The 17,721-nt window shown below is 40.1% G+C and overlaps 1 protein-coding gene across 1 annotated transcript in view; it reads left to right on the plus strand.

The window, feature by feature from the left end:
• The window catches only part of LDAH (lipid droplet associated hydrolase), a gene marked incomplete at its 3' end in the record, with an annotated part of 114,949 nt that overhangs the window by 64,413 nt on the left and 32,815 nt on the right, over window positions 1–17,721 (plus strand). The window contains exon 4 of the mRNA XM_081997077.1: window positions 11,310–11,550. Coding sequence (XP_081853203.1) covers window positions 11,310–11,550 — 241 coding nt within the window. The remainder of the gene's footprint in view (window positions 1–11,309; window positions 11,551–17,721) is intronic.

Below are 17,721 nucleotides of genomic sequence, written 5' to 3' on the forward strand. Positions count from 1 at the left end.
AGAGCAAGAAAACTATATTGTTTTTAGTGAATGTGAGTAGCTAATGGAAAGGACTGTAAAAAAGGTAAGAGAGTACGTTTGTTATGGTTGCTGTAGTTTTTGCACCATATATAATTATTTAAGTTTATATATTTAAATTATATATTGTAAATGTCATTCATATATATGTGTATGAAATTCAATTATTAGTATAAAGTATGTCTTATATTTAAGTACCTAAACTCCTGTTTGTGGATTTTCCCATAGTTGTCCAAGGAATATTTTTTGCCCTGACTTGAGGTATAGCTTCTGTGGCCTCGACTGCCTTCCTTGGAAGCAGTACAGATTGACCACAGGTAGACGGTATATACAGTGTTCCCCATGGTACTGATAACCTTGTAGATGGCAACTGATGTGTCTTGTTTACATGCTCACAATAAAATTCATCAAAGATTTGAAACCACAAAGGAGTTCTCCACCAGCACTGATCTCTCTGTTTTGTTTTGGTAGCATTTTCTGTTGGCTGGAAAAAAAATCCTTTTCTGGGATTTTTCAATATTTTAATTTAATGAGTTCCATATCAGAAAAGGGGGGCCATGCCAGTGGTAGTGCTGTGAGTCTGCCATCTTCTCGTCCTGTGCTGGATCATCGCTTGGGGGATTGGGATCTTTTTCCAAAGCATCATAAAATATATCATTGGGTGTTGGAGGATTTCTTACGGCTTGTTGGTAAGGAAATGCAGAATGGTTGCGGACTGAGTTTAATGATCAGTCTTGTGCTGGAGTGTTAAAAAGTTCACTTTATTAACAGAATTCTTTGAATTAGAAATTTTTTTTCTGTAGTGCTTTCAACTTCATGTTTCATTCTGATTTTTTTGGAGGAGGGGTAAAAACTTTGCAAATAATGTTTGGTTGTTTTTCTCCTCCTGAAAGGGTATGTTTCTTTCCTGGGCATAACCACTCTGCACAGCTTCTGCCAGCTTGCTGTATAGCTGAAGCATGCTTTAATTTTCTTTTTTTTTTAATGTGATAGAAAGAAGGGATAGAAAGAGGGATAGAAAGAAAAAAACCCTCACATTTTAAGTCAACACATTTACTTTTCAGTGTCGCTGGATTATTAGTTTAGTGAGTGTATGTAATACACTGTAGTCCCAGGACAATGTAGTTGCATGAGAGAATTTAATGTTAAATAACATTATCAGGCTGTATGTTGACTTTTTTACAGCTTCCCAATACAATGTTCTGGTTTTGGAAATCAAGAGCATCTATCACATCCATGTAAGGTGGCATTTCCCTTTCTTGCACCGTTTCTATTGGTAACGTTTCTACAGTTGGGACCTAACAACTTGATGCGGCGTTAAAGTTCATGTCAAGACAGACTTCTGATACCTGCTTTAACATTTGAATTTTTTCATTTCTTTCCATCATATCTACTTATGTCACTTATCCCACCCAAAAAGTTATTTCACATCCTTTGCATTTATAGCCCTTAAAAGTTTGTGGAGTTACGGTTCTCCGCTGCGTTGCCTTTTTGCTCATTCATATTCTGCTCTCTATATAACTTTCTTCAGAAATTTTCTCATCCAAGCCCTTCATTAATTTTATGCTGTATTTGTGGCTGGCTTTTGGTTGTAATCTTTCTATTCAAGACGTACAGCACAGATTGCTGTACTGTCTCCCAGGGAGACAGAGCTCCCTCTGACATTTGTGATGTGTTTCCTCACTATATGTAACATTAACTTGCAGAGCTTCTCTCTCGCTTGCTTTCTGCACTATATAATATTGCAAACTTGCATATCATTTGCTGTTCACCATTTCCCATGTGTCCTTTCAGCTGTATGACTTGCCAAGATTTTTCCAACTTCACATTATTTTTCCTGGGCATATTTAAAGATAGTAATAGCTTCTGAGTTGGTTCTGTGAGCTGAGTAATTAAAATACCAAATTTAACTAAACAGAATCTCATTATTATATGCCTTCTTTCCATTTTGGGGTTGGTTTTTTTGGTTGTGGTTTTTTTTTTTCCCCTGTACTTTTGCTTGGAAAAGTTGTCTTAAGCATCTTGAAGCAGATATACCGAGGTTGGATCTCGGAAAGCTGGTTTGGCATGTACTGAAGCACTACATTCATGGAAAACTGCAGTCTAGCTACAAAAGAGAGGTAGTGACAGTCATTATGAAATACCTCTAGCTTCTCTTCTTCTACTGCCTGTCTGTGGTTTGAAGATCACATCTGCAAACATAGACCAAATGCATAATATGTTTCTGATTTCTAGGTAGACCAATGTCAAGGTCCTTTAGTGCAGATGCAGACTTTGCTTATCTAAAAAGTAATAGAAAAGCAGTATGCAACTTTTTCTGTGTATCAGTGAAAGTTATGGTATAGCTAATCTGCTTCAATGGCAGAGGAAGCCTAGAATTGAGAGACTGCACAGAAATGAGAATGGAACACAATACAATTGCAGATACCGTGCACCGTTGTTAATAGCATTGACTTGCATTTTTTTTCTTGGCATGCACTTTATAGACACTATATGCATGTAATACGAAGTGATGTTTAGTAATTCCAAATCATTCAAGACCAGAACCTGGAAATTACTGCATATCTGCGGCTTTTACAGAAGTAAATAATAATAAATCCCAGTCTTTATACATTGGCATGTTAAGTAGCAGCCATATATTTACACAGTGTTTTCAGTGCTGGAAAAAATACACTGCTGTGAACAGGGCTTTTTAGAGAACACTTACTCAAATACTGCTTTATAGCAGCATTTGCTCCCCCAAAAAGTACTTACTGAGAATTATCCTCTGCTGCTTCTTCCCTGGAAGGGTCTTATTTCATTCTATATGATGAAGCTCCTAACTAGAAGTCTTAGGTCCTCTGTATCATTAGTGGGAAGCAGAAGACTCTACCAGAAAGTGTTTTTAGTTCATTTGACATCTCCTGAGTATCTGTCCATGACTGACTTCAGTTGTGAGTCTTGGGTGATTAACTCCTAACTTAGGCACCTCAGTTAAGGGCCAGTAGTGAACTTGGATGAAACCGAGCCAAAATGAACTCTGAAAAGGACAAAGATTTATTCTCATTTGTTTTCCCACCATTTCATACTGCGATTTCAGCAGATGTCATTAGCATGTATGTATGTAAAGACTTATGGGGTTATTACTGGTTGGTCTTTCCTTGCTGAGTGTCTGATGAATGATCTCCTGGTAACAGAAGGGGGTATGTGTATATAATTGCCAGAGATGACATACAGTGTGTTTAGAACCTCACTAACTTAGACAAAATCAATTATTAAATCCCTCTGAACAGTTCAAGGTATTTCTGATTGAGTGAGGTAAATATACTAAAACTAGTATTTAATTTTTTTTTCAAGGCCCATCTTGTGGAGCTTGACAGCAAGTTGGAAAATATAGCTTATATTCAAATAGTGAAGCTTTCTCCTTTCCCTCTACCCCCAAGCATGATTGCTTCACACACATCTTTCTATTAGGAACAGTTCCCGGCCTGCGCTATTTTCTAACCTGTGCCCAGACATCGTCTGGGAACGTGCTGGCTGGTTTTGGCTAAAATCATGCCAGAGGACCTACTAAAAAGTTTTGATCCTGGAGTCTAGGTCCTAGCCCAGTTTACCGGTATTGAGGCTATGATGCAAATTGGAAGCCACAAGCATAAGTGATAAAAAATTTTCTACTAATTTCACCCCTTTCTGTTTACAGAAGGCATACAAGGGGAAAGTGCAAGTCATCGTTAATATTCATGTTACCAGTGTAGTGGATGGGAATCTCTAGTTTTTGCTATATTTATTCGACAAAGAATTAGAAGTGTGTACCTGGGCAGTATGTGTCCATGTGTGCATGCATGCGCATGTGTTGGACTTGGCATGTGCCCAAGGCAATTCCTAGACCTAATGCCTTAGAGGTAAGCACACAGAAGTTGTCAAGCAAAATTCAATCCAAAGTTTATTTGGTAAATGGATCTTATGGACTGCTTGCATGCTTTTATGCTTAGTCCTTAAAAGTACATTTGAAGTTTACATACTAAAGTTTTATATCTTTGGCACTAGCGTTTGTATTCATATATGTCTGTATAAAAGAAAAAAAAAACCTGACTTTTAAAATAATATTAATCTTTAAACACATTGCTCTATGCTGTTACCCTGTTTCATTTATGCTACTGTGCTCTCACCTACATAAAAAAGCTGGCTGGGTCATTGTACGCTTAAAGATGGCATTAAATAGTTCCGGTCAACTGAACCATAATTTCTTCAGATACTGTGAGAGGAATTCTGCCTGTGAACGTCTGCGCATCCTCCACGTGCCTTCACAGCCCTGCACGTGTTGGTTCGCTTGAAGAACTTGATCCCTAGCTGAATCCTCCGTATGCCTATGAAAGCTCTACCAGAAGGTGGTGTGATCAAGAGTCTTGATCCAGTCTGTTCTCAAACAAAACTCAAACACCCATTAGTAAAGTCGAGCTGGCAGACATTGCTATAATGCCGTTAGCGGCACTCAAAAAGTTTGCTTTTCCTCGGGAGCAAGAATTCCTTCAGCCCATCAGAGAAAATTTAAGTGTATTATTGAGCTTTAACAGCATGTTCAGAGAGTTGCATACACTAACGTGCTTTTGTCTGGAAAACAAATTAAGCTCTGCAGGGAGCAAATTATGCTCCTCATATACAAAGGATTTGCTTAGAAAATTTAAAAAAATCTTTCTGTCAATCTCACAGATTATACGTAACACAGTGAGAAGTCTGGAATGAAAGGACTGGAAAAAATTAAATGCATCTGATGCTAAACTGAAAATTTGGGCACTAATAAATAGGAAATGTAGAAAATTTAAATTGAAAGTGTGAAATCAAGCACACGTGCCCCTGCCTCACAGCAGTGTGTTGGAAGGGGGCTATACAAGATGGTAGCAGAAGACTCTCTTGAACTAAGCAGCCACTAATGAACTGAGCCACCATGACATTCAGGGTAAAAAAAATACAAACTTTTCTACAAAATGTTCATTATGTACTTTTTTTTTACCACTTTTTTTTTTTTTTTTTGGAACGAGGAAACACTTTGGTTACCCAGAAAAGTAAGCTTTGGTTGGAGCAGAGGACTGCAGATTACCTTACAGTTGTTTTAAATCTTCCTACTTTTACAATGTATATGCTCATGTGGAGTCATCCGACTTCCTGATTTTCAAGTTATTTGTCCATAAAAACCATGCTAAGACTTCTCTGTGGGACTTCATTCTTATAAAGCACTTTGAAATTTTCTGTTGTAAGATTCTCTATTAACTGTGTTTGAGATAATTGTTCTATTGCCTATTTAATATGCCCAAACATTTGTTTAGGATTACAAGACATCCATAAGAAAAAATAGAATAAAGTGCACACAGTATGTTCTTACTGCACACCAGGATTGAAATAATTTTTTGTCACTTGTGTTCATTCTTTAGTTATTTTGCTGTCGTGAAATCATGTGGGTTTGTTGACACTGAGATGTGACAGACAGCTTGCTGATACAACAAACCAAATGGCATCTTGAACAGCTGAAGAAGAAATTATTCATAAGGTTTTAAAATATAACTCTATGTTATATTATATTATATTGCATTATATTATATTATGCTAGACTATGCTACACTATGCTACACTATACTATATTATATATAATTAATGACTGAGCAAAGTGAAGAGACGAGTCCAGAATGTCCCACTGTGGTGAGAAGAAAGCCCAAGCCAACGCTGTCTGGTTTGTCCTGTGCATTTTCTTGGAAATCTGCTCAGCACAGCTGTGGTAATAAAGCAGGGAATACTTCCCTGACCCTCGTTGTTTTGCTTGCAGGTTTCTGCATACTGAGTAAAAGAAATTGTGATTAATGTGGCACTCCGTGTCAGGGGCAGACTGTAGATTAACATTAAGTGCATCATTATGTTACCTTTGAAGAATTTACTAGGTTTCACCTGACAGATAATAGCTTTTCCTCTGCCAACACAACAGAGGAAGAATAAACTAATATATGGGATGAACTAAAATCTATCAAAAGAAGTGTTACTTTTGACAGAGAAACAGCTTTTGCTTTTCATAGGGTTTTGAAGGAATTTTAAATAAAACTTCCTCACTTGTTCCGTTTCCAGCCCCGTGATTTGAAGTCGCGCACGCAGCGGTGCGGAGCCGGGGTGTGCGGCTGCAGGGCTGCACGGGGATGGTTCTGCGCTGAGCAGTGGTGGTGTGATGGGTCGGTTATAAAACACGATAGATTGCTTCCTTGCGTCTGCCCACTGATTTGATCCCTGGAGTTCCTCGTGGGCTTTGAGTTGCATAACCAGCATGGGACCTGAGCCTTATGGTTTTTTTGCTGGTGGTTATTATATTAACTATTTCTGCAGCCCCGGCAATTAAGAAAAGATTATGCAACGAGGAGCAAACACTTTCCAAAACCTTCCCCGCTCAAAAGTCGCTGCGAGGCTCCAGGGGCTGCTGCTTTTTGCCACTAAAGCAGAGGGAACCAGTGGGTTATTGCTGAGCAAGTTCCACTTTCTGACGTTTTCTTCAGTGGGTCAGAGTCTTGTTGTTTTATGACTTTGGTAGAGAGATCTGAACATGCCTGCGAGGTGTCATGGGCAGGGATGGTCTGTCCGTTGAGAGCCGTGGTACAGGACTGAGAAAGCCTGGCTGTAATTAATGAATTCCCCTACTCAGGGTCTCTTCTGAAACAAACCTTTAAAATAGCCCCTGCTCCGTTCTGTCAGTCCGTGTCTGCCTGTCGACGTCCTGCCTGCTCTTCTCTCCCGTTTCACGTCTCTTAGCAGAACATCACCCTGTATCCACGCGGAGCGGCGCGGTGTCGCAGCTCCCTCCGGGCCTCCCGCCGAAGCCTGTGTGGTCGCAGGAAGGTGCACCCGAGGTGCCTGGATTTGTAACGGGCATTTTTTGTGCATATCAAAACTGCCCGAGTTCAAAAGTATAGAGCTCCTCTTGTTGGCATCACAGGAGTTAACAGCTTTGAAAATCATGTCACTCTCCTGAGTACCGGTTCTCAGTGGCGCCCAGTGTTTAAGCGTGGTGTTACATCCTCAGTACTGTCCTTTCCCAGTCCCTGTAACAAATAGTATTACCTGCTCAGACCTCAAATTGCAGCTGGCAAATATATTTCAGCTCTTTCAGTAGAAGGCATTAGTGAAAAATATTACTGTGGGGTTTTTTTGGCTTGATCTGATTTGCATACTTTCAGTGTTTTTATTAAGAAACCATTTAAACATTTTACAAAAATCCTTTGCTGGTGTGGTTAACCCTATTAGATTGTGCGGTGATAAAGTTTGTTGTAAATTCAACTGTTTGTCTTTTTGTACTCTGTTCTCATTTGAATCAAAAAAACTCGCAACTATTTCTGCAAATCCAAAAACATGTTCACATAACCATCATCCAGTGAAGACTTGAAGGTACTCAGCTGTCACCTTGTCATCTTGTTGTAGATAGATTAAAAGCTGGACAGGAAGCCCAGATGTACAGGAACGTGTATGTTCTTTATGTAGGTAGATTGGAGGAAGCCTTTGTTGTATTCTTTAACATTTGTGTGGAGCAATGAGCACATGAAGTGAATCATACTCGTTTAAGGATCCTGCCTAAACACAACTCCCTGGTCAATGCTCTGCTTTTGGGAAATGGGCATTTAATAATCTTTGCCTTGCAGGCTCACTTTTCCTATGAAATAAGTAGTTTCTCTTCCGTCTTGTAAAATTTACTGTGCAGGTTATACATACCTGAAGCTGATGGACTGATAGCTCTATACACCAAAGTATATAAACAGTGACAAAAGTGAAACTCCAGAAGTCCCCATGCCTTCCTACTATGGTGTGTGTTGCAGGAATAAAGGGCAAGAACATATTGGGGGGTTAGGCTGCTTTGTTCTCTGGACACATGCTCAGGCCGTGCCCTGTTAATTTTTTTCAGTGATACATATACCACTTGACTAGGGACTAGGATCTGCCTTGGCACCCATGTGGAATTATCTAAGGAGCTTGCAGATAATATTGGCTTTCTGTTGTTAACAAGATCTAAAACTTCTGAGACACTGCATCGTATTATAGTCCCTTGAACCGTTCAGGTCTTGAGCCCGATGTAGTTTAAAGAGTTAAAAATGAATGATGAAAATAATAGAAGCAGCTGCCTGGTGACTAACCCAAAGAGCAACTATGCCTTACACATTGAACTTTATTGTGTGCGTCATCCTCGGTGTTGAAATCTTGCAATTTAATAGCATGCTAAATAAATAACTGTTAAATAAGCTGAATGACAGTATTACAAATGTTTTTTATTGTCACAACAGTCAACAGTGACAATTCCAGTATAATGTAAAAATGCATGTACTATTTTTATTGGGTTGACCAAAGCACAGCAAGGGTAGGTGATGTGACCCACAGCGCTCAGGGCGTGTTTGACTTCAGTAGCTTAACTGGCCAACTTTCAGAAATCCCCAGAGCCGCTCAAGTCTCTGTGACTAGCATCCCTAGTTGCCCAGCTCTCTGCCTTGCCATGTCCTTAGCCAGTAAAAATAACTGGACTTTGAATTGGGGGTAACTTAAACCAGGTGAATCTGGATTTCGCTCTCTAATTATGTGTAATATTTTTTGTATTTTGACTGATTGTTATTACAAGAAACTTCTATTGTTAAGTAGGAGAAGGGTTTCCATAAATAAAGGGGTCATTAACCTTTACACATTACTTAATGTTATATACTGTGGTGTTCATATGTGTGAGAATACCTGATGCTTGTGACAGGCAACATCCTCCATTTTCAGAATGAGTGGTCTTATAACAATTCTGAAAGTTGTAACTTAAATATAATTCTCTGCCATCTACTTAATTTCAGCTAGTGTAAATTGCATATAGATGAGATCCTGGCATTTGAAAAGTAAAAAAATTATTAACTGATGTTTAGCATTTGAATCTCATTAATTTCCTTCATTTTACCTGTATATTTCTACTTCACTTATTTCAAGATCCAAATATGACATACTTTTTAATGAAAATGTGTGTCATTATCATAGAATCACAGAATCATTAAGGTTGGAAAAGACCTTTAAGATCATCAAGTCCAACAATCAACCCAACACCACCATGCCCACTAAGCCATGTCCCGAAGTGCCACATCTACACATTTTTTGAACACGTCCAGTGATGGTGACTCCACCACCTCCCTGAGCAGCCTGTTCCAATGTTTGACCAGTCTTTCAGTAAAGAAATTTTAAATAATAAATAAAGAATATTTCCTAATATTTAAATAAAGAATATTTCCTAGTATCTAGTCTAAACCTCCCCTGGTGCAACTTGAGGCCGTTTCCTCTTGTTCTAAGTATTAATTACAATTAATAAGTTATAATTATAAAATGTTATGAGAAATTATATTTATTTAAATTATAATAAAGTATAAATTATAAATTATAATAAAATATGTTAAATCTGTTGTATCTGCAGTTGTTTTGCAAAGAAGTTGAACTACATCTTTAAGGAATTCTGCAGTCAAATGCATATTTCAAAATCCTGGCTCAGGAGGCTAGCAGTAAACTAAGAAATAGTTGATAAGTGTTTGAAAAATACAAATTTTACATTTCTCTATTATTATCTGCAAAAGATTAGCAAAAGAAATTCATTAAATTATCCTCCATCTTACCACCATCTTTTAAATTTGCGTGCCATTAAAAAAATGCAGGAATGCACGAGCCATTGTAACAGCTCTCTTGGTTTGTCCTTTTTCCTCCAAGGTTTAGCAACCTCCCCCAGCGGTTAGTACAGCACTCCAAGCAACTAATCCTGTATCTATAAACTGTAATGTCAAAGGATTAATGTGTGCCTGGGAACGCAGGTCAAATCTGCTTTAGATCACAACAGTTTGAGTTCACCTCCTAGCTGAAATATCACAAAACTACCATATAATTTAGTACAAGTCTTGCATTCCTATACTTCGGCTGCTGGTTGCCTTTAATAAAAAGAGGCCCAGGATTGATTTCCCTGGGAATGTATTTTTCTTTATCTAAAACCAAAGTAGTATCAGCTAGAAAGTAGAAGGGTTTCCTAAAATAGTTCTGTATCCAATATAAATAGCACTTTCAAAGTCTGCTTTTAAAATGGTGTAGATAGTACAGTATGGCAAATTACTGATATTTCCTGAATTTCCTGTTTGCTATATTACAATGCCCAGATCCTGTAGGCATCTCTTGGTGGCACGCCCTGCCTTCCCACGGACAGCTGCCGAGACCAGCGGCACTGCACGCAGATGCGGTGGCATACGTTAGCTGAGTCTCGTTGGACACTGGAGGCAATTACTATTAAGTATTTTTTACAAAAATATAAACCTAATTGGTGCAATACGTAGAATGATATGTGCGGTAAGCGGATCTATATGTATAACTACATCTGGTTTATTTACATTGAGTCGCCAAGAAAAGTACAGCAATTTATACTTAATTATCTAAAAACGTAGTATGCAGAATCTGTCTTATTTTGCCTTCTTGATACTTCTGTTAGGTACTGTAGTTGTGTGTCTTTGAGGGTTTTTCCATACGTGAATTCTTGTAATGTGTTTTTACTTCCAGGAAAAAGTGGCAGGTATCCTTTTAGAACATTTGTTTGATTTTACCATTGAAATGTAGTTGAGAGTAGGTATATTAATTCACTTTCGGTTAGTGTGGGTGGGTTTTTAACTAATTTCATTCTATGTTAAAGCTACGGTGTATTCTGTTATCGTAACATAATTACCAGCTTTAGAATATGTCTATACGTGTACGCAGCAGCATCATGCATCCCTGTACCCATCTTCGCGGAGCGGCTCTGTGCTTAGGCCCGTGTTCTGACCAAGCTTACCTGTACGGAGCTGCAGATGGAAAACCCCGTGTGTTGTCAAACTGTAAAGATACCGTCACAGCGGCTGACATTTTTTAATTTGGTTGGTTGGTTTCCTTAGAACAAATAGTCTACCGGGTGAAACAAAGGGCAGGGTACTCTTGCTGATGTAAAAAACCCGCCCGGGCTGAAGCGACGGCTCCTGCCCGCTGCCCTCCGGGGGGTCGCGTCCTGGAGCGAGTGGCCGTGCTGGCGCGCCTGGGCCCTCGCTTCAAAACCGAGAGAGCGGAGCGCTCCATAACCGCGCTCTTCTTTGCGTCGTCTTTTAAAAAACGTAACCTGGGCACCCCACACAGCCGGCCTGCGTGTCTGAGGGGCAACGCGCCTGGAAACCCAGCTTCGCTTCGAGCGGAGACTCATTTCAGAATCCTGTCTCCTCGGCGGGGGTGCAGTGCTGCAGGACGCTGCTGACAGCCCTTTTCTCATGGCCCGACAGGTTCTTCGCTCTGTGCTGCTCTTCCCGACGATAGAGCGAATGGCTCAGTCCCCGCAAGGAAAGCTCATGACCCCTTTGCTGTGCAAACTTCGTTACGTTCTGTACATGCCCGTCTACCTGCTGTCCTTCCTGCCAGAGGGAGTCAAAGCCTCCCTGGTGCGCTTTGCTCTGCGCGGAATGAAGACGTGTGATGAATCTTCCGTAACAACCTCCGTAAATCTCTTCAGCGTGGACTGCATTGGTGAGCACCTTTTTGTTTTTAGTTTCGTTATACCAGCTTCTGTATTGCTCTCATTTAGTGGTTTTGTGGGCAAAAGCTTAATAGTAAAGCATGAATAAGTTTTGAAGAAGGACGGGTCTAATCTTCTCAAATTAAGACCGTGGGTACAGGAGAATCCCAAATGAGTCAATTTAAAAAAAAAAAAAAGTCTTAAGGGAAAAATAACAAATAAAATATTTCCCCCCAAAATATATACTTCTTAAGAAAACTTTGACCTGCACTACTAACACTATCTCATGTAATTGGAACACTGTTTTACAGTCTAGTTTATGTTCCTTATGTCTTCTTACTTTTTGCATTTCATTCATATTCGATAGTGCACATCGATAGTAATCATTTTCACAAAGGGTTCTTTGCATGTGGTTTTTAAAACTATAATTTAACCAGCTCTATAGATTTTGTCATCTGAACTGGAATATTGGTAAATTCAGAAAAGGGCCTTCACCCTACAAAGGTGCATAAAAGTTACTTTATGCACAGAAGAATTCCAACGCTTTTTGGGGCATGCAAAGAAAGACAGAAGATTAACATTCCTCCAGTGCATATTGCATGCATATTTTGCACATTCTAGCAGGAGAAACAACTATAAGAAAGGGAATAATTTCAGCTAAATTATGTTAAGTTTAGAATGAAAGCCAGAACGTGGATTGCGCTATACTCCAGGTATTTTAGTAAGTTAGCAGTTGAAAACAATTTGGAATAGAATTGATGTGCTAACACAGTAATAATAGCAAGACGGAAGTTTTGATTGCATTAATAGTAGTAAAAACACATTCCTAGATTTCCAGTTGTGCTCTGTCTTCTATCAGTTAAATTTTACCTACTAATCATCTAAACAGATGTGCCAGAGTACCTCTGGCTGCAGGGAGGTCCTGTACCTTCCGTGGTATTTCTGGATGAGTTGGTCTGTACTGGAGGCTCGCTGTGGGACTGGTCAGAGACTGAAGGCGGGATGGGCAGTGCCAAACCGAGACAGCCCCCATTATGTTGTACAAACCTGGCGTGACAGTCGCTCCGTTGCAGTACCCTGTGCCTGACAAAATCAGGCTCCCAGCTGATAATGTAAATTTCTGGTAGGAGTCCTATGGTTTCTTGCTTGAGTTCCTATTAATTTCTGGCAGTTTTATGATGACCGAGGAGAAAGCAAGTATGCAGTCATACGTACACTAGGCTTTCAGGCTTCTTCCTTTGATAGTTTGGTCTCAGAGAAAGGTATGTGAAGGTCTGTGGGGTCACATCTCCACAAGCCAGGAATCCTTCTCTGGTCCTCACAGATAAACTTTTACCTCTCAAAACAGGTTATCCACATGCAGAGTTGTACTGGAAATGGTCCTTGGCCTGCGTTAACCTCCAAAACAGTGCGGCCAGCCATTGTTTATGAGTGCTGTTTGGCCCAGACCACAGCAGTGGCAGGGATAATTTAACAGAACGGATTTTGGAGCCTGACTCTCCGAGCTCTTTAGCCCCCAGGCGAATGAGCCCGCTTGATGCGTGCGTGTCAGTCTGCTGTCGTTTTCTGTGCGCACCAGTGTCTGATCTGTGTCCAAGCTGTAAGGTAAATTGGGGCAAGGAACCAGGCTGAAGGCTCTGGACTCACAGGATGTGATCTCTGCCTATGTTCAGTTTATTGACTGAATTCATTATACCAGGATGAAAACCCTCGTGAGCCAATGTCTTGTAAAACTTGCATAAATAGGCCTTATTGATGCAACTAGTTCCTTTGGGCTTGTGATATCATCTCTCTCAAGCAGAATTCCCCTTTGGTTTCGTCTTTGGAAACTGATGATGTTTTACAGCCCAGTGACTCAGGACCACATGTGTGAATTAATAATCCTAGGGCTTTCCGGATATTGCCTGTTAACCTTCTCTTGTATTGTTTGCGGACAATAGAAAATGTTACCATTCAGCAAAAATTTGCTAAACGTAGCACAACAACTGAGTCTGTCTTATTGGTCTGCTCGTCTGTGAGTTACTGAAGCCTCCGAATTTGTGGTAGATGTTTTTCTGATTCCTTGTCCCCTAATAAACTGCTAGATACGGTTCAAAAATGTTCAGCAAATGAAGTTGTTTCTCCTCTCTGGGAAGGTTGCATGTCAACTCATTAAAAATACACATATTGCCTTTGGCATGTACATCTGTTGCATTACTGTAATTGTAATAAAAGCTGTGATTAAGGGCAGAAAAGATGGTAAAAGTTTCCTTAAAACTAATACGTCCGTTAAAACAAACCAACCTGCCAGGGATTTGTTACCACATCCAAAGCTTAGTCACAACAATGTTTTCTCTCCTCTGAAAGGAAATGGGATTTGAAAACGTAATTATAGTGGAACTCTAAGACCGAGTGCCGCTCCTGTTGACATTGAGAGTGAAAAGTTCCATTCAGTGGCAGCAGAATCAGGCCCTTGGTTGAAAGTCAGTGAAGGAAGAATAATGTTACCTATCTGTCCCACTGTTTCAATTATGTTTGTTACTGCTTCTTACCCAAACTCATCTTGCTGTTGTCCTAACTTTATAGTTGATGATACATAGCAGCCCCAGTCGCACAGCAGAAGGCATCGCGATGACACTGTGCAGAAAGGTAACGTAATACAATGTCTTGTCCCAAAGTGACGATAGTACAGAAAGAGGAGAGACAGCAGGGACTGTCAAGAAAATGGATTGTAAGGAAGGATGGGAAGACATAGTGTATAAATAATAAAGGACATAAATATATATATGTATAAATAATAAAGGAAATAAGCAAAGGGGTCTGAATGCAGTTTTCCTACCCGGATTAAACTTCTAGAGAAGATACCTTAGGGCAGAAAAAGCATTACAATGAACAAACTAGCATTTGGGTACTTGTATTCATGAACCTAGGAGATTAATAGACAGAAAAATTGGACATTAGTGACCTTGAGTTATCTGAAACATCGTCACTCTGTTTATTCAGGCTAGCAAAACAAGGCTACCCCTATCTCGCACAGTGGTGGTTGTTCCACTAATCGTGTACAGTCCCGCAATGCTGGAATACTTTGGCACTCCAGTGCATTGAAATTTGTAAACATTTCTTCGGTGACAGATGCCAGTAGCAGACTTACAGTGACAGTAAACCGTTCTATCTACATGGGACAGGATTTATTGTCCAGCCGTTTGACTGGCAAACTTCCTCCATTTGTTTCTGTAAAATTTCCACAAAAGCACAGACATTACATAATGGGTAAACACCGCAAGGCTTTTTCGAGAGGCGGGCTCGCAGGTCAGAGGTTAACGTCTGGATGACAGTGAAGATAGAGATAAGAACAATAGCAAGAAAAACCTCCAACTGGCCCGAATGTGGCGCGTCCTTTGTGATCTTGAACCTGTGACTTCCCCGGAGGAATCTCCCCGTTTGTTTAACCTGTTCAGGGAGCCGGGGAGCACGGCGATCTGGGGCGGGGGGAGGTCTGCTTTGTGCAATTCGGGCAGCTCGGGAAGGAGGGCACTCAGAAACCTGGAAGGAGGGTTTCAGGTGGGTTTAGGCTGTCACACGAATGCAGGCTGGAGGCAGTAGATTTCTGGTTTATTTTAAGCATCCAAGATGTGTTGTAAGAAGACAAGGAACTAAGATTAAAATGCAGAGTTTGGATTCAAATTTTATCATGTTCCAAGTGTGGAGACATTCATATTTCATGGGGAGTGTATACATTTCCTTCATTTTACAGAGAAAAAAGGGCTAAGGCAGTTTCAGGCACTCCACTCTTACGCCCACAGGACTGCATCAGAAGCAAGAGTCCTGACTGAGGTACTGAGGTTTGTCTCCCAGCAGTAGCTACTCCTCTCTGTTGGCTGTACAGGGTGGCAAAATTACATCCCTGAAGTGCCATAGAGTAAAAAGCTTTCTCATAGGATAAAATTTGCAGAACTGTCAAATAACATCTGGGAAATAAATTTGTGAAACGTAGGCTTCCTGCTGATATGAAAATGGACCATAAGCTTTTACGTTGACTACATTATTTTAAAATTTTATCTACAGTTAGCCAACTGGAAAATTTCTTTCTGGGTTTGAATTATCCCAGCCTTGGGAATTGTCACGTCTTGAGATCTCTTTCTATTCCAATTCTCTCATCTTAATCAGGGAGATTTTAAATATGACATTACAGATGCTCTTCATCTGACCAATGTGGACATCATGCTGTCCAAATAGTTGGCAACTAAAGCTGATCAGGTGAATCACACCCTACAGATGACTGTTTCTCTTTACTGACCTCAAAGGGACCCTCTCTCTACTAGACACCTAAAGTTAGAGGAGATGAATCCCGCTCTGTGTCTACTGGCTGTTCCTTTTGCTGCAGACCTCAGAAAACAATGTGATCTGAATTGTCCATGCAGCCTTTACCCTTGCTGCCAGGACAGTCAGCTATCCCATGCTTTCGCTGCCTTAGAATTCTTACAGCTGCTGGTTTCTAGTAAGAATCCTGTTGTTTGTTTCCTACCTTCTTTGAAAATTCATTTTAAATCTCCACCTCCATTTCCTGACAAGTAGGATGGGAAGTTTTTTGAGTTCTTTTTTTGGGACTAAAATGCTGTAGAAATACCTATCTAACTGGAATACTTGGGTAAGGACAGAGCATGGCAATGGATAGCTCCTCCATCTGTAATGCTCCTATTTTTCAGAGTTAAAAAACAGTGTTTAAAGTATTAGGTAAGCACTTGATAAACAAATTCACCTGAAATGGTGAAATAAGAGAGCTTTGCCCCGCTAAAGAGTATCTTTAAAAGCTATATAACCACATAGGTAAAATTTAGTTTACTTTTCTTTCTTTGTTTTAAATTAAAATGGTGTTCTTTTCTTGCACTGAAATAAAAATTTAACTCCTAAAAGTAACAGAAGGTATGATGAGCGCCTCTCAATTCAGCACAGAAGGTAGAGCTCTTTTGATTTTGTTGTATGGAACTAAAACTCTCCATTGAGACATGCAAGGCCAAGGGGGAGTTGGGCATTATATTCTCATCTAGGTTTTGTTATTTCAAACACTGTACTAGCACGTTTTGGAAAGGACCTGACATTCAAGACAAGCAATGAGCTATTGCCCATCATCACATAGCTGATCAGCAGCAGAACTGTACATAGACCCACATCCCAGGGCAACAGCTTATCACTGAACCTGCTTAACCGTTAGTTTAACCTTTTTTGCATATATATATATATACACACACACACACACATGTTAGTCCTGAATGGCTTCTACAAACCAGATTGGCTGGACAGGCTGACAGTCTGTTTAAAAATGCAGTGTATTTTTGAATAGAGAGAGAAACTGATACCACAAAGGATTTCAGGTAGCACCTTCCAATCTCTCAGCTACGTTTTTCGTAACGGGCATGAGAATAAAAGCTTTCCCTCCCCCCTGCCACTGGACGGCTATGCAGATCTTCGAACCTAGACCCATAAATTTTCAATTTGATTTTCCAGGCTGACTGAAACCAAAGCCCTGGTAGTAAGAAGTGATTGCTTTGTTTCTTCTGATGAATGTAAGTTTTAGATAACTTCTGGCTATAACGCAGAAATTATTTCAAGGATATTTTTCTGCTTTTATAATTAGATATCTATAGAACTTCAGTCATGATGTATAGCTAGACAAAATTTCATGGAGAACAGAAGTTACTGACCGGTAAGTAAATTATATCTACGTAAAATAAATAATGCTAAATCTGGACAATGTAGTGTAGTATATCACAGGTGGGCAAAAAGGATGAAGCTCAGCAGGGCTCCTCTCTTCTTCCTGTGGGCATTCTTTGATACTCAGTGGGGCAGAAAGAGGTCAAAATGATACAGCAGATAATCCCCCTCCCTCTCACCAGCATCTAACTAATTAGGATTCAAGAGAAGTTGTCTTTCCTGAAATCAGGTAACTCTACAGCTGTCTCTTGCAAGAGGTTTTTTGCCTGTATCTGAATTCACTACTGCCAGATACTGCCAAGGGTCAGAAGGCTGCTTTAGGTAGCCCGGCAGTCTGACCCGGCGCCTGAAATCTGCTTCTGCAGGGTTTCTGGGCAGGCTGCTGTGTGCCGTCGCAGTTGAGTCCTAGCCGCTTCTGACATTTTAAGTGATGATCGTAATATGTATTTCTGCAAAGTGTTTAAGAGCGTGTTTCCTTACCTGTGGAAACA

Source organism: Phaethon aethereus (genome assembly GCF_964289735.1).
Source record: "Phaethon aethereus genome assembly, chromosome: 3".
Classification (NCBI taxonomy): Eukaryota; Metazoa; Chordata; class Aves; order Phaethontiformes; family Phaethontidae; genus Phaethon; species Phaethon aethereus.